At 40.6% G+C, this 14,718-nt stretch overlaps 1 protein-coding gene across 1 annotated transcript in view; it reads left to right on the forward strand.

Moving 5' to 3' along the window:
• Ack (activated Cdc42 kinase) overlaps positions 1 to 14,718 on the forward strand; it is a 438,035-nt gene that overhangs the window by 366,404 nt on the left and 56,913 nt on the right. The window contains exon 13 of the mRNA XM_080286247.1: positions 13,653 to 13,834. Coding sequence (XP_080142373.1) covers positions 13,653 to 13,834 — 182 coding nt within the window. The remainder of the gene's footprint in view (positions 1 to 13,652; positions 13,835 to 14,718) is intronic.

Here is a 14,718-nt window from a genome sequence, read left to right on the forward strand (position 1 = left end):
TTCTTGTAAAGATGCAACCTGTTTTGAGTGGTAGTGAATTTCTTTGGAAGAACTTGTGCTTTTGAGAAACAAGAGATATTATTTTCATTTTTATTATACTTTTGCCATATACAGTATATGGCGAAGCATATTGTTCTGGTAAGTATTATTACTATTTTTCTTTGCCTTCTTTTTTTTCTTAGATCTTCCTCATATTATACAGGAAGGTACCCTTAGATAACCCAAGTACCTGTGCCAAATACAAAATGACCTTGACCTATTTTTGGTCATTTACTGTACTCATTTTTGGCCAAAAAATTGCAAATTTGAATTTGAAATATATCAGAGACTAATTGAGATACAGCCATTTGGATGAAAATCCCTTGATGAAAAAAGTTTGCTGAGAATTTTGGCTGAATATTTTCCCATTTAGCATAGTGGAAAGTACCAAATTCAAATTTGCTTAATGTTTTCTTTGTAGCACACTTCAGAGAAAACCACAAAAGCTGTAAAGCTGTAACTGTACAGAAATATAGCTGTGGTCCCTCTAAGTATGTGAAAGGAATATGGTTCCAGTTAAGCATACAGTTAGCCAGCTATTGAGACAAATGTAAAATGTACCCATACTTACAAAGGCAATCAATACCATAGATAGCTATGGCGAAGCTTGCTTATTTTTGCTATACACTAAGTAAATAGTTTATTATTATTATATTATTATTATATTATTATTATTATTATTATATTTATTATTGTTGTTATTATTATTATTATTATTATTATTACATTTATTGTTATTATTATTATTATTATTATTATTATTATTATTAGTGGTGGTTGGTGGGGGCACTCACCATCGCTATACACTAAGTAAATAGTTTATTATTATTATTATTATTATTATTATATTATTATTATATTATTATTATTATTATTATATTTATTATTGTTGTTATTATTATTATTATTATTATTATTACATTTATTGTTATTATTATTATTATTATTATTATTATTAGTGGTGGTTGGTGGGGGCACTCACCATCCACTCACTCGATGTAGTGCTGCTCTCAGGTATCTGTCCTTTCGTCTCCTCCCTCCTTTCCTTCCTTCCTCTTCTGCCTTTCTTTACTTCATTCTTTCCTCGTCCTTTGCCTACGGATGACTTAACACTCCCTCTTTTGTCTTTTTTTCCTTCATTTTCTCCTCTTCTTCTGCCTATGGGTGACTCTACACTGAGTGACAAGCCAAATGGTTTCCTGAACACCAGGAAACCATTTACTACGCTGGGTGGTAACCAAATAACCAAATTATGGGGCCTGGTGGTATAGTGGGTAATTAAGGGGCTCCAATCGACACTCCTCATGGGGCAAGGTAGGACTGGATGATGGATGGATGGATTAGTAGTAGTAGTAGGTAGTAGTAGAAGTAGTAGTAGTAGTAGTTTATTATCATCATCGTCATCATCATCATTATCATCCAGTGCAGTGTTGCCTCATGAGGAGTGTTGGAGCCCAGGGCTAGACAAGTTGATCCTGACATTTAAGATGAAAGTGATCAGCCTCACTCATCCCTGAGTGGCACTACATGAGCAATAAACCCCAACCAACCATTGGATATAACCTACACAGGCTCAATCTGGCTGGAGCGCCTTAATTACCCACTAAATCACCAGGCTCCATAGTTTGGTTATATGCTTACCACCCAGCATTGTAAATGGTTTCCAGGTGTACAGGAAACTATTTAGCTTGACACTTAGTGTAGAGTCACCCATGGACAGTAGGAAGAGGAAAGAAAGAGAAAGGAGGGAAAAAAGGAAGGAAGAGAGGAAAAGGCAGTCACCCAAGAGCAGCACTACATCATTATTATTATTTTTATTATTATTATTATTATTATTATTATTATTTTTATTATTATTATTATTATTAAATGTAGAAAAGAGTAGTGGAGGCACTCACCATCCACTCATTCGATGTAGTGCTGCTCTTGGGTGTCTGCCCTTTCCCCTCCTCCATCCTTCTTTCCCTCCATTCTCTTTTGTCTTTTTTTCCTTCATTCTTTCCACATCCTTCTGCCTATGAGTGACTTTACATTCCCTCTTCTGTCTTTCTTTCCTTCAGTCTTTCCTGTTCCTTCTGCCTGTGGGTGACTCAACACTGAGTGACAAGCCATTTTTTTTTTTTTTTTTTTTTTTTTTTTTTTTAATGTGAGGATGAAAGGCCAGGAGCCTGCAATTATAGTTCCTTTCAAGAGAAAAACAAAATACAAGAGAGAGCCAAATTCAAGATCTGATCATTTCGAGGTGCTGGACACACTGCGTTTGAAAGACTGGAGATCATAGGAAGCAGGAGATACAGACAGAGGGAGACAGTTCCAGAGTTGACCTGTTGCATAAATGAAGGACTGGGAGTAACAGTAAACTCTTGCATTAGAGAGTTGGACAGAAAAGGGATGAGAGTTTGCTGCTAGGGGGGTGCTACGTGACACGTCCTAGAGGTGGAGGAATGCATGCAGACAGTTCAGAGAAGCATTGACCATGGAAGTAGTGACAGAAAAGAGATAAAGATGCAACAGTGAGGTGAAGAGACAGAGGTTGAAGAGAGTCAGTAAGAGGAGGAGAGTTAATGAGACAAAAAGCCTTTGACTCCACCCCATTGAGAAGAGCTGTATGTGGGGTGCCTCCCCACACATGAGAGTTATACTCCACACAGGGGTGGATAAAACCCCTGTATAGAGTCAATAATTGTGCAGGGGTAAAGAAGGAACGGAGTCGACTTAGCACACCTAATCTCTTGGAAGCAGATTTCACAAGAGATGTAACATGATCTTTCCAAGATAAGTCCAGAATAAATGAAACCCCAAGCATGTTCAAGGTTGATGCAGCATTAAGCTGAATATTATTAAACATTAGTGGGTATACCTGTGGAAGATTTTGTCAGGTTGATAGGTGTAAGAACTGAGTCTTAGATGCATTAAAAACAACCAGATTATTTTTACCTCAGTCAGAGATACGAGCCAAGTCAGACATTAGGTGTGCCGTAGCCTCATCCCTTTTTTTTTTTATTTTTTAAGAGAACAAAGGAAGGAAAAACAAATGAATAAAAAAAAAAAAATCCATGCACCAGATTACTGGTGTCCGCTATTCATAAAATATCTGTAGCAGACTTGAACACCAGTAGGTTGAAGTCTGGAGGAAACAACTCTGGGGAAGCGAGTTCCAGAGAGATGCAGTTCGGGGAATGAAAGGCAGAAGTTCTTCAGTATGGCTGAGTGACATACCAGTCATGAGCGCTGCCAGCTGCCCGTGTAGCATGAGGGAAGGCATGGAGAGGTGGCACCATGGACACAACTTCGACTGAGCATTTGCTGTAGAAATACAGTAATCACTCTAATATCCGGACGCCCAATTTCCAAACATCCCCACTATCCGGACATAAGAATGTTTCATACTGTACTTTTTTTCCATACTATACTTACCTCATTTCACTCTTTAATGTCCTTTATTGGTGTGAATAGGGTGTTAGGAGCTATGCATATGCAGTAGGAAGGTGTTTTTCTGAGTTAGGCTAGGTTAGGGTCCATAAGTACCAGTCCAGGAGCCAGTCACCAGAATGTTTATTGTTGTATGAACCTACTTCTAAACCCTCATTTTATGTTTCTTTTGCATTTATTTCAGTCACTTATGTGCCTTATTGGTGTGATTTAGGTCTTAAATAGGTGCTATGCACGTCCAGAGGGAGTTGTATAGGTGTTTCTCTGAGTTAGGGTCCATAAGTACAAGTCTATAAGCTGGGGCCCAATATCCGGACGGAACCAATATCCGGACCTTCCTATGGCTCTATTACGTCGGATATTGGAGTGATTACTGTATCTGTAAAATAAGGCAAGGGAGGCAACATTCCTTCTTACTTGTAGGGGAGGTAGTTTATTAGTAATAGCAGGGTTATTAATAATTCTAACAGCCTTGTTCTGAATTTTGTCTACTTGTTTTAATGCAACCACTCCACATCCACTCCACAAGGGTGAGCAGTATTCAAGCTGAGAGCGCACATGACTCGTATAAATGATATGTAACTGCTCGTCAGTGAAGAAGTTACGGACTTTGTACAATAATCCAAGTTTCTTTGAGGCGGTTTTAGCAAGTGATCTGACATGAGAGGTCCAGTTGAGGGCATTGTTAAGCGAGACGCTGAGAATTTCAATACTTTTGGAAATGGGAATATTTGTAGCATTGAAGGTAACATACGATTCTGGCAATACCTGCTTATTAGTAAATTGTATATATTTAGTTTTACTAGCATTAAATGAGACAAGGTTGTTTTGTCCCCATTCACTGATCGTGGATAAGTCTTGATTTAAAGAGATGGCTGTACTGAGGTGAGAGTTACAGATATCGGACTTTGCAAATGAATGTCTGAGTGTGAATGAACTATGAAGTGTTGAGTCATCTGCATATGAATGGATGGGATTGTGGGTGACAGATAAGAGATCATTAATATGAACGAGGAACAGGGTTGGTGCCAGAACTGATCCCTGCGGCACGCCAGCGTTAACTGAGTGGAAAGTGGAATATACGTCATCTACTTTTACTCTTATTTTTCTGTTGCTGAGATATGAGGAAATCAAAGGAACAAAAGAGTTTAGTCCATAGCAAGGGAGTTTGGACAACAGGGAACGGTGCCACACTCTGTCGAAAGCTTTAGAAATATCCCGGGCTACTGCATGAGTTTCACCATGTAGGTCAACTGATTGATGGATGGTATGAGTTAGGAGATTGAGTATGTCAATGGTGGATCTTTCTTGGCAAAAACCATATTGTCTATTACTAATTAAGTTGTTGGATTCAAGATGTTTAACTATGTGCTTATTAATTACAGTTTCAAAAACCTTACCAAGAGTAGATGTGACAGCTAATGGTCTGTAATCAGAGGGGTCAGAGGAACTTCCTTTCTTTGGAATTGGGTGGATATTGGCTTCTTTCCACGAATTAGGGAATGTAGAAGTACGTATGCATAGTCTGAATAATTTTGCAAGAACAGAGGGAAGTTCTGGGGAACACTTTTTCAAACCAGTTGGTGATGTTCGATCTGGGCCTGGAGCTTTGTTGGTAGGTAAATTGTCTAGGATGAATTTCACATACCTTGTCTGTATCTTAAGTGGAACAATGTCGGGAGAGGCAAGTTCTAGTGCTGGAACATTCTGGCTGGCTTCCTCTAAGGTAGAATTTTTGTTTGTTGAAGTAACTGCTAAGATGGACTTTGCGAGAACCAAATGGAAAGGTGAAGGGTGGAGTCATCAGTGTATGACTTAGAAGGTCATTGATGAATAAAAGGAAGAGAGTTGGTGATAGGACAGAGCCCTGAGGAACACCACTGTTGATAGATCTAGGAGAAGAACGATGGCCATCTACAACAGCAGCTATAGAACGACCAGAAAGGAGGCTAGAGATGAAGGCACAGATAGAAGGACAGAAAACATAAGAGGGCAGTTTGGAAATTAAAGATTTATGCCAGACTCGATCGAAAGCCTTTGAGATGTCAAGTGCAATGGCAAAGCTTTCACCAAAGTCCTGAAAGGAGGATGACCAGGAGTCTGAAAGGTAGGTGAGAAGATCGCAAGTGGAGCGTCCCTGATGGAACCCATACTGACGATCAGAAAGAAGGTTGTGATAGGAAAGATGCTTTAAAATTTTTCAATTGACTCGAAAACTTTTGAGATACAGGATGTTAAAGCAATTGGATGATAGGTAGAGGGTTGGGAATGGTCACCCTTCTTTAGGACTGGCTGAATGAGAGCAAACTTCCAGCAAGAAGGAAAGGTACAAGTTGATAGACAAAGGCGAAAGAGTTTACCTAGGCAGAGTGTAAGGACAGAAGCACAGTTCTTGAGAAGCCATTTACTATGCTGGGTAGTAACCATAGAACCAAATTATGGCTCCTGGTGGTTTACTGGGTAATTACAGAACTCCAGTCAGATTGAACCAGTGAAGATTTATATCCAAGGGGTGATTGGGGTTTATCGCTCACGTAATACTACTCAGGGATGAGTAAGGCTGGTCACTTATCTTAAATGTCAAGACCAAAATGCCTAGCCCCGGGCTCCTATGCTTCTCATGGGGCACCATAGGATTGGATGATGAATGAGTGAATGATAAGAGTAATGTGATGGTTATTGAGAGAGAAGGTGACTCCTAGTATGATGTTACAGTTAATGGAGAGAGATTGGAATTGGTGAGAGAGTTCAAATACCTGGATACTACGATAGAAAGAAAGAGGAGAATGTGCAAAACAAGTGGAAAGTAGTGACACAAGGAAGGAAAGTAGCTGGTGCTATGAAGGCCTTCATAAGAAACAGATGTTTGAGTATTGCAGCTGCACAAGGCTTATGTGAAGGAATGTTAGTGACAACTTTAACATACAGATGTGAGACTATGGTGTGGCATGAAAATGAAGAGTCAAGAGTATGAGCAGTGGAGATGGGGTTGCTGTGGAATGTATGTGGAGTACTGAGAGTGGATAGGATATGGAATAATGTGATTCAGGAAAGATGTGGAGTGAGGAAGTCTGTGGACACAAGAATCGAAGAGAGTGTACTGAGATGGTATGGTCATGTAGTGAGAATGAATGACAATAGAGTGGTGAAAAGGTATATCTGAGTGAATATGAAGGAGGGAGGATTTGAGGTAGGCCAAGAAAAAGTAGAGGGATATTGTGGTTGAGTGTGTGAGGAAGAGGTATGGAAGTTGGTGAGGCTAAGGGACTGACAGGAGATCGAGCTGGCTGGATGAATTTTGTGCGGAGAAGGTATGACCAGGGATTTGGCACCCTTTTTTAACATGACAGGATTTGGATTGGCTCTATCAGATAGGTATATATGAAACTACAGAAGTTGGTGAAATTATTCTGACCTATGAGATGGAGCCAGGATTTCATGGGCTTGAATGATGAATGAATGGAAGTGTGGCCCATTGAATTGGGCAAACTTTGGCTGTCTGGATGTTGCTACTCCTCATCCTGTCTTGGGGTGGGAAAGGAGGTCAGGATGATGATGACGATTGTTATTATTATTATTGTTATTTATTATGATTATGATTATTATTATGGTTATTATGATTATATTACTCAACTACTAGTATGAGTGAGGGTGGTGTTAGTTGGCAAAAGGGCAGCCTGATGTTAGAGGACATGGTGACATAGAAGTGATTTGTTTGTAGCCACCTGGTATGGGATTAAGTCATGTGTCTACAGGTGGATGGATCATTATCATCCCAACTTTTTTCCCACCAAATTTGGGAGAGGTAGGATTCAGATTGGAAGAAAAGTGAAGGCATGAAAGAAGGAGATCTTTGAACACCTTTCCTAGTGAAATGGGTCAGGCACTTATTTGACTCACACATCATTGAAGCTCCCAGAATCCTGGCTTAATGTCACAGGTTACTTTATAAAGGAGATAAAATTCCAAACTTTAACAGTAGTGTCATTTTCGAATCCTTGAAAGAGTTACCAGTACCTTTCACACTCACGTGCCTCATCCACCCATCTGCTTCAAATTTCATATTTCTAAGGATGTTCTTAAAAACGTTTGTTCTGTAGCCTACTCTGAAACTCGAAAGTTTAAATATGAAACAATTACATTATTGTAGTGTAATATTATGGATATTATGAATATCATGTTACTGTGAATGAAATCTGGGATTTGGCTGGTGGCACTTGATGGGTTGATAATGCAATGAAGTCAAGTTGATAGATGGGTAATGTAATTAAGCCTAGTAATTTGATACTGATGGCGAACAAAGCGCCTTGGACCAGGACAGACCATACGTTGATGACCAAGGATCGGACAAAGGACATTCTAAGGATGGGAACGTGGAATGTGAGAGGAGTGAATGATGAAGTGAAAGAGAGAGAGATTGTTCAGGTGCTTGAGGGTGGATATATGTGGATTGACTAAAACTAAATGGAAAGGTGAAAGGGTGAGAGAATGGGAATATGGTCTAGGAATATGTGCGGGAGTTAATGAGAATGAGAGGGCAAGAGAAGGAGTATGTCTGATGATAAGCAATAAGTGAAAGGAGAATATAAGAGAGTATGGGACATTGAGTGCAAGGATTGTATGGGTGAGGATGAAAGTAGGTATACAAGCTTGGGCGATTGTATGTGTGTATTCGCCGACAGAGGACGGAGTGACAAGAGTGAAAGATGAGTTTTGGGCGAGTGTAGAAGCATGTATGGACAAGTTTGAGAGGAGCAAGAGAGAGTTTTTGACTGGAGACAGGAATGGCAAAGATGGGAATGTACGAGTGGATGGAGTGGTTGGTCACTGGGGTGTGCCAGCTGAAGTAGATGGGAATGGTAGTGCTTTGGTGGACATCTGTGCTAGTGAGGCATTGGCAATAGCCAACACCTTCTTCCGGCATAAGATGATCCACAGGTATACATGGAGAATCATGAAGGGGATGGACGGTGAACTTGTTGAATGAAAGGCATTGATAGATTACATGTTTGTGGATGAGTGAATGAGAAGACAAGTGTTGGATGCAGGAGTGTGGAGAGGGTGGAGGAATGGAATTTGGACCATCACTTAGTGATGGCCAAGGTAAGGCTGCAAAGAAAATGAGTGAAGAGACGAAGGGGAAGACAGGAGGAAACAGCTCCTGTGAAAAGAGTGGAGAAGTTGCAAGAGAGTGAGAAAATGGCAGATTATAAGAGCATAGTGGAAGAAAGATTGGGAAGGTATGAGTTAGAGCAGATGGAAGGGTTGGAAGAAGTATGAAAGATATTCACGGAAGAGATAGGCGCAGCGTGTGAGGTGGTTTGTGGAATAAGGAAGAGATGCAGGGGTGTGCAATGGACAGCATGGTGGAATGATGAGGTGAAACGAGCTGTGGAACAATAGAAAGAGGCATATAGTGACTGGCTAGCGAATATAGGTAGGGGAGAAGATGAGAGAAAGAAGAGAGAGGTATATGTGAGTAGAAGGGAGGTGAAGAGATTAGTGAAGGACAGTAAGAAGAGAGTGAATGAAGAGTTTGGGTGGAATCTGAGTGTGAAATGGAGGGAGAGTTAGAAATTGTTTTGGAAGGAGGTGAAGAAAGTAAGACAGTGTGAAAGGGGAAATAATAGGGGAGTGAAAGATAGGAATAATAGGTTGTTGGTGGAGAAGAGAGAGAAAATGAGGAGATGGAAGAAGCACTTTGAGGATTTGTTCAATGTAGAGAACAAGAGCAGTGCGAGTATAAGTGGTTGGGGAATGGCTGGGAGAAGAAGAGGTGAGAGGAGGGAGGAAGAGATCTGTAGAGCGGAAGTAGTTGAAGCAATGAAGAAGATCAAGATGGGAAAGGTCCCAGGAATTGATGGAGTGTGTGTGGTGAAATGCTGAAGTATGGGGGTGAGATCGTTGTGGAGTGGATATGGAAGTTGTTTAGATTGGCTTTGGAAGAGGGAAGGGTTCCAGAGGACTGGAAATCAGGTATAATTGTTCCTTTATACAAAGGAAAAGGGAAGAGAGAAGTACAGTATGTGGTAACCATAGGGATATTTGCCTTCTTAGTGTGATTGGAAAAATATATGGTAGAATACTCATTGAACGGGGTTAGGCATATAACAGTGGAGCTAGTTGGAGAACAAGGGGGTTTTAGGAAGGGCAAAGGGTGTGTAGATCAGATATTTGTTCTAAGATGTATAGTGGAGAAGTATCTAGAGAAGGGAAAGAAAGTGTATACTGCCTTCATGGACTTGGAGAAAGCATATGACTGAGTAGATAGGCAAGGTATATAAGGTATTAAGAATATACTGTTCAGTAGAACCTCAATTATCCGGGAGCCATGGGGAATTCAAAATGCTGGAAAAACGATTTTTCTGGATTATTGATTGACACCTATTTCCTGGTGTCTTACATCGTACACTATAGAAGTATTGTGACTTGTATATACAGTAATAATACCATATACATAATAATTAATGTAATAATATATAAAATGTAACATGTGTATACAGTATGTGTAGCATACAGTGTACAATAATCCAGTAACGTGTAGTGTGTATTCACCCATGACGCGTTGATGCTCCAGTAGGCTGCAGTAATCCACCTCCCAACCCACCCAAAAGCCACTCAACCACTACAGTAATAATTTTACTAAATGTCAAATACAACTGTGTAATGTATAATAAACTTATGTTTACTGAACTATTACCGGTTAGGTCCTGGATTTTCCCCGGTTGATCGATTTTGAATTTTTTTTTTAAATGATCCAGTTTAGCGACATTTCCGGTTTATTGGCTTGCGGATAATTGAGGTTCTGCTGTACAGAGTGGATGGGAAATTGTTGAGTGCGGTGAAGAGTATGTATGAGGGAGCTAGGGCTGCGGTGCAAGTGGATGGTGAGCTCGGTGAGTTCTTTGATCTAAATGTGGGACTGAAACACGGATTTGTGATGTCTCCATGGCTGTTTAATATATACATGGATGGGGTTGTAAAGGAGGGGCAAGTTAGGGCAGTGGATGTGGGGGTGGCTCTAATGAATGAGGGTGAGGTGTGGAAGATTCTGGTGTTGCTGTTTGTTGATGATACAGTATTGTTGAATGAAGATGAATGAGAGTTGCAAGGTTTGGTGAATGAATTTGAGACAATGTGTAGGAAGAGGAATCTGAAAGTTAATGTAAACAAGAGTAAAGTTATGGTGTCTGAGAAGAATGAAGTCACAGAATGCACAGTGAGGTTGGATGGTGAGGATATGGAGAAGGTGAGTGCATTCAAGTACTTGGGTAGTGTGATGAGTAAGTATGGAAGTTTTGGAGATGAAATGCTTGAAAGGGTACAGCTGGGAAGGAAGGTTGTTGGTTCACTGAAAGTGGTGATGAGAAATAGGGAGGTGAGTATGGAAGTTAAGAAGTCACTGCATGATAGTATTGTGATCCCTACCCTGATGTATGGAAGCGAGGCATGGAACTTGCTAGAGGGGAACAATTCAAGAGTGAGAGCAGTGGAAATGAGTTATCTGAGAGGAGCATGTGGAATGACATGGAGGGATTGTTTGATGAATGAAGAAGTGAAAGAACATTGTGGGGTGGACATGGATGTTTGTCTATCTGTTTATTGCCAGACACCTTAATCCCTTATACGGGGTGGCCACAAACAAATCGCCTCCACATCATCCTGTCCTCTGCCATTTCACTGCCCTGCTCCCAATTCACACGCCCCTCTCTCATATACCTCTCAACTCCATCCCTTGGCCATCCCCTCCCTCTCTCTCCCTCCAGCTCTTTCACATACACTCTCCTCATCAGTCTCTCACTCTCCATCCTCTCCACATGGCCAAACCACCTCAGTGTGTTTCTCCGAATGCTTCCTATCACATTCACATCCACTCCACAATGCTCCTTCACATCCTCATTTGTCAGTCTGTCTCTCCATGTGACTCCACAGGCTCCTCTTAAATAACTCATTTCCACTGCTCTCACTCTTGACTTGTGTCCCTCCAACAACGTCCAAGCTTCACTTCCATACGTCAGAGTTGGTATCACAATACTGTCATGTAATAACTTTTTCACTTGCATGCTCACTTTCCTGTTTCTTATCATTGCCTTCAAGGAACCAGCAACCTTTCTTCCTTGTTGTACCTTTTCAAGCATTTCACCCTCCAAACTTCCATCCTTACTCATCACACTACCCAGGTACTTAAACATACTCACATTTTCCATTTCCTCATCATCCAACCTCACTGTACATTCACTGACTTCACCTCTCTCGAAGACCATAACTTTACTCTTCTTTACATTCACCTTTAGATTCCATTTCTTACACACTCTCCCAAACTCATCCACCAAGCCTTGCAGCTCCCCTTCATCTTCACTTAACAACACAGTATCATCCGCAAACAACGGTACAGGGAGTTTCCAAACACTGCCCTCTCTCAATAGGACCAACATCCACTGCCCTACCCTGTATCTCTTATAACCCCATCCATGTACAGATTGAACAGCCATGGAGACATGACACATCCCTGTTTCAATCCAACCTTCAAATCGAAAAACTCTCAGTTCACTATCCACACACACTGCAGCCTTAGCACCCTCATACATACTCTTCACAGCCTTCAGCAACTTCCCATCTACTCCATATATTGTTAATACTTTCTACAATCCTTGTCTATCCACCCTGTCATATATGCTTTCTCCAAATCCATGAAGGTCGCGTACAACTTCTTTCCCTTCTCTAGACACTTTTCCACTAAAGATCTAAGAATGAATATCTGATCTATACAACCTCTTCCCTTCCTAAAGCCTCCTTGTTCTTCTCCAACTACTTCCTCAGTTATTTCCCTAACTCTTTCAATAAGTAACCTACCGTATACTTTTCCTATTACACTAAGAAGACAAATGGATGTGATTGAGAAAATTAGGAGAAATACACTGAGCGTTGTGGTGTGGATGTGGATGTGATAGGATGCATTAGGAGGAATACACTGAGGTGGTTTGGCCATGTGGAGAGGATGGAGGGTGAAAGACTGATGAGGAGAGTGTACGTGAGTAAGGTGGAGGGAGGGGAGAGGGAGGGGGAGATTGAGGATGAAATGGAGGGATGGGGTGGAGAGGTATATGAGAGAGGGGGGTGTGAGTTGGGAGCAGGGCAGTGAAATGGCGGGGAACAGGGCGACGTGGAGGCGATTTGTTTGTGGCCACCCTGAACGGGATTGAGGCGTCTGGCAATAGATAGATAGATAGACATTGAGGTGGTTTGGACATGTTGAGAGAATGGAGAATGAAAGACAAAAGGGTGTATGTATGTGAAGTGGAGGAGGGGGGAGACTGAGGATGAGGTGGAGGGATGGAGTTGAGAGGTATATAAGGGAGGGGGGAGTGAGTTGGAGGGAGGGCAGTCAAATGGTGCGTGACAGAGCGACTTGAAGACGTTTCGTCTGCGGCCACCCTTTGTGGGATTAGGGCGTCTAGCTATAGATAGATGGAATTTGATACTGTACTGTGCTTGGTAAATGATGTTATGATGTGTGATATTGGTAACTAATGTAAAGAAGTCCAAGATATAGGTGGGTGGGTATGTCGACATACAGCAGACCCTTATTTTACAGTGAACTAATATACAGTGAATATCTTATACAGTGGCTAAAAAAGTTAAGGATTTTTTTTTTTTTTTTCAGTCACATTTTCACTTATATGATCATTATGATGCTGTTTGAAGCCTCACTGATTGGTTAATTGCTATTTATGCGTATACAATCACTGACACAACAGCTTAGTCATTTGTTTGTTCCAAGATGGCCTTTGAACTTTGTCAGTGTTGGATGTGTTAGTGTCAGTGATGAAACAGTAGTGTTTTGTTGGAGTTCAAGCAGGAAGTGAAGTGAGTGAAGTGAAATAACTACCAGGTTAGGTGAGGTGGAAACTACTTTTTGGATATTTTGGGAGGTAAGTAGCAAGTGAAATGCATCGAAGCGAAATAACTACCAGTTCAGATGAGTTGGAAACTTGTTTGTAGACTTTGTTTGGTGGGTGACTGTTGACCAAAAGGGTATCCCCATTAAACCTGTGTTGTAATTGATGTATGATAAATTGCTTTGCAATGGATTTCATCTCACCCATCCTCATTGTAAAATGAGGGCATACTGTATAACAAAGTTAAAAGCTTGACAGCTGACTCCTTTATTTACTTCACAGAGAGGAATCACTAATAGACCTGTCTGAAGGAAGCCGCCAACGATCATATTCTGTCACCGACCTGAGGGGCAACTCGGCCTCTGAGCTGGACCCTCAGCTACGAGGTAGTGTGTCCTCCCTCATAGACCTCCCGCTTCCTGCTTCATCACATGAATATAGCAATGTTGGACCAGGAATTGCAGGTCAGTTGTTTATCTTCATCTGTGCAGCCTTCACATTGTATGCGTAAGAATAGAAATTTATTTATCAGTATAGTGATTTATTTATTTATTTATCATTATTTTAAAGGATTTGCTGTTACCTTTTACCATACTTATATATTCTTCCACATAATCCTGTTGCTTCCTGCCCCTTCTAGTACAGTCCTCACCCCATTTGCCTCCCCATCATCTCTTCCCTTATCACTTTGCTGTGCTGTATATACTTGCATATATTCTGTTTCTGTTTATACCTTAGGACGATCCATGTCAGAACAAAACTGTTTTAGTTTTGCAAGAAACATTTCTGTATGTTTTTCCATTCAGTTTCTGAAAAAGTTACCATTTCCTTTCACATACCTCTTGATCTTCCGGCTGGTTAGCTCTCCATGTGAGTAGGAAATAATCAAGATACAGTAGTTTTTGAATCAACTGTTGAATAATTTCTTGATATTTATTTAATTAAGTTTCTTTGACAGCGTTTAACCCTTTCAGTATGAGAGTCTGTACCTTAGCATAACATAACTTGCTCATGATATCATCATCATCATCATCATCATCCGGACCTCCTTTCCCACCCAAGGGCAGGGTGAGGCTCATGATAACAATAAAATACAGTATAATACCATTAAACATCATAGTACTTCAGAAATTAGTGGGGGTTGTATCTAACCCTCTAACAGTGTGAGGTTTCCTGTGTGCCAGTCATATAACAGAATAAGAATGTTATGGGAATGCTTCATTGTATTGAAGTGGTTAAGTGTTGTAGGAATGTTTTAATAAATCTTGTAGCTAATTGCACAGTACAAATGTCTCCTTACTGTACAAAATAAATGTATAAATATTCAGAATAGAACAGCATATAAATA

Source organism: Coenobita brevimanus, chromosome 110, assembly GCF_032717465.1.
Source record: "Coenobita brevimanus isolate Jiangsu-jjx chromosome 110, ASM3271746v2, whole genome shotgun sequence".
Classification (NCBI taxonomy): domain Eukaryota; kingdom Metazoa; phylum Arthropoda; class Malacostraca; order Decapoda; family Coenobitidae; genus Coenobita; species Coenobita brevimanus.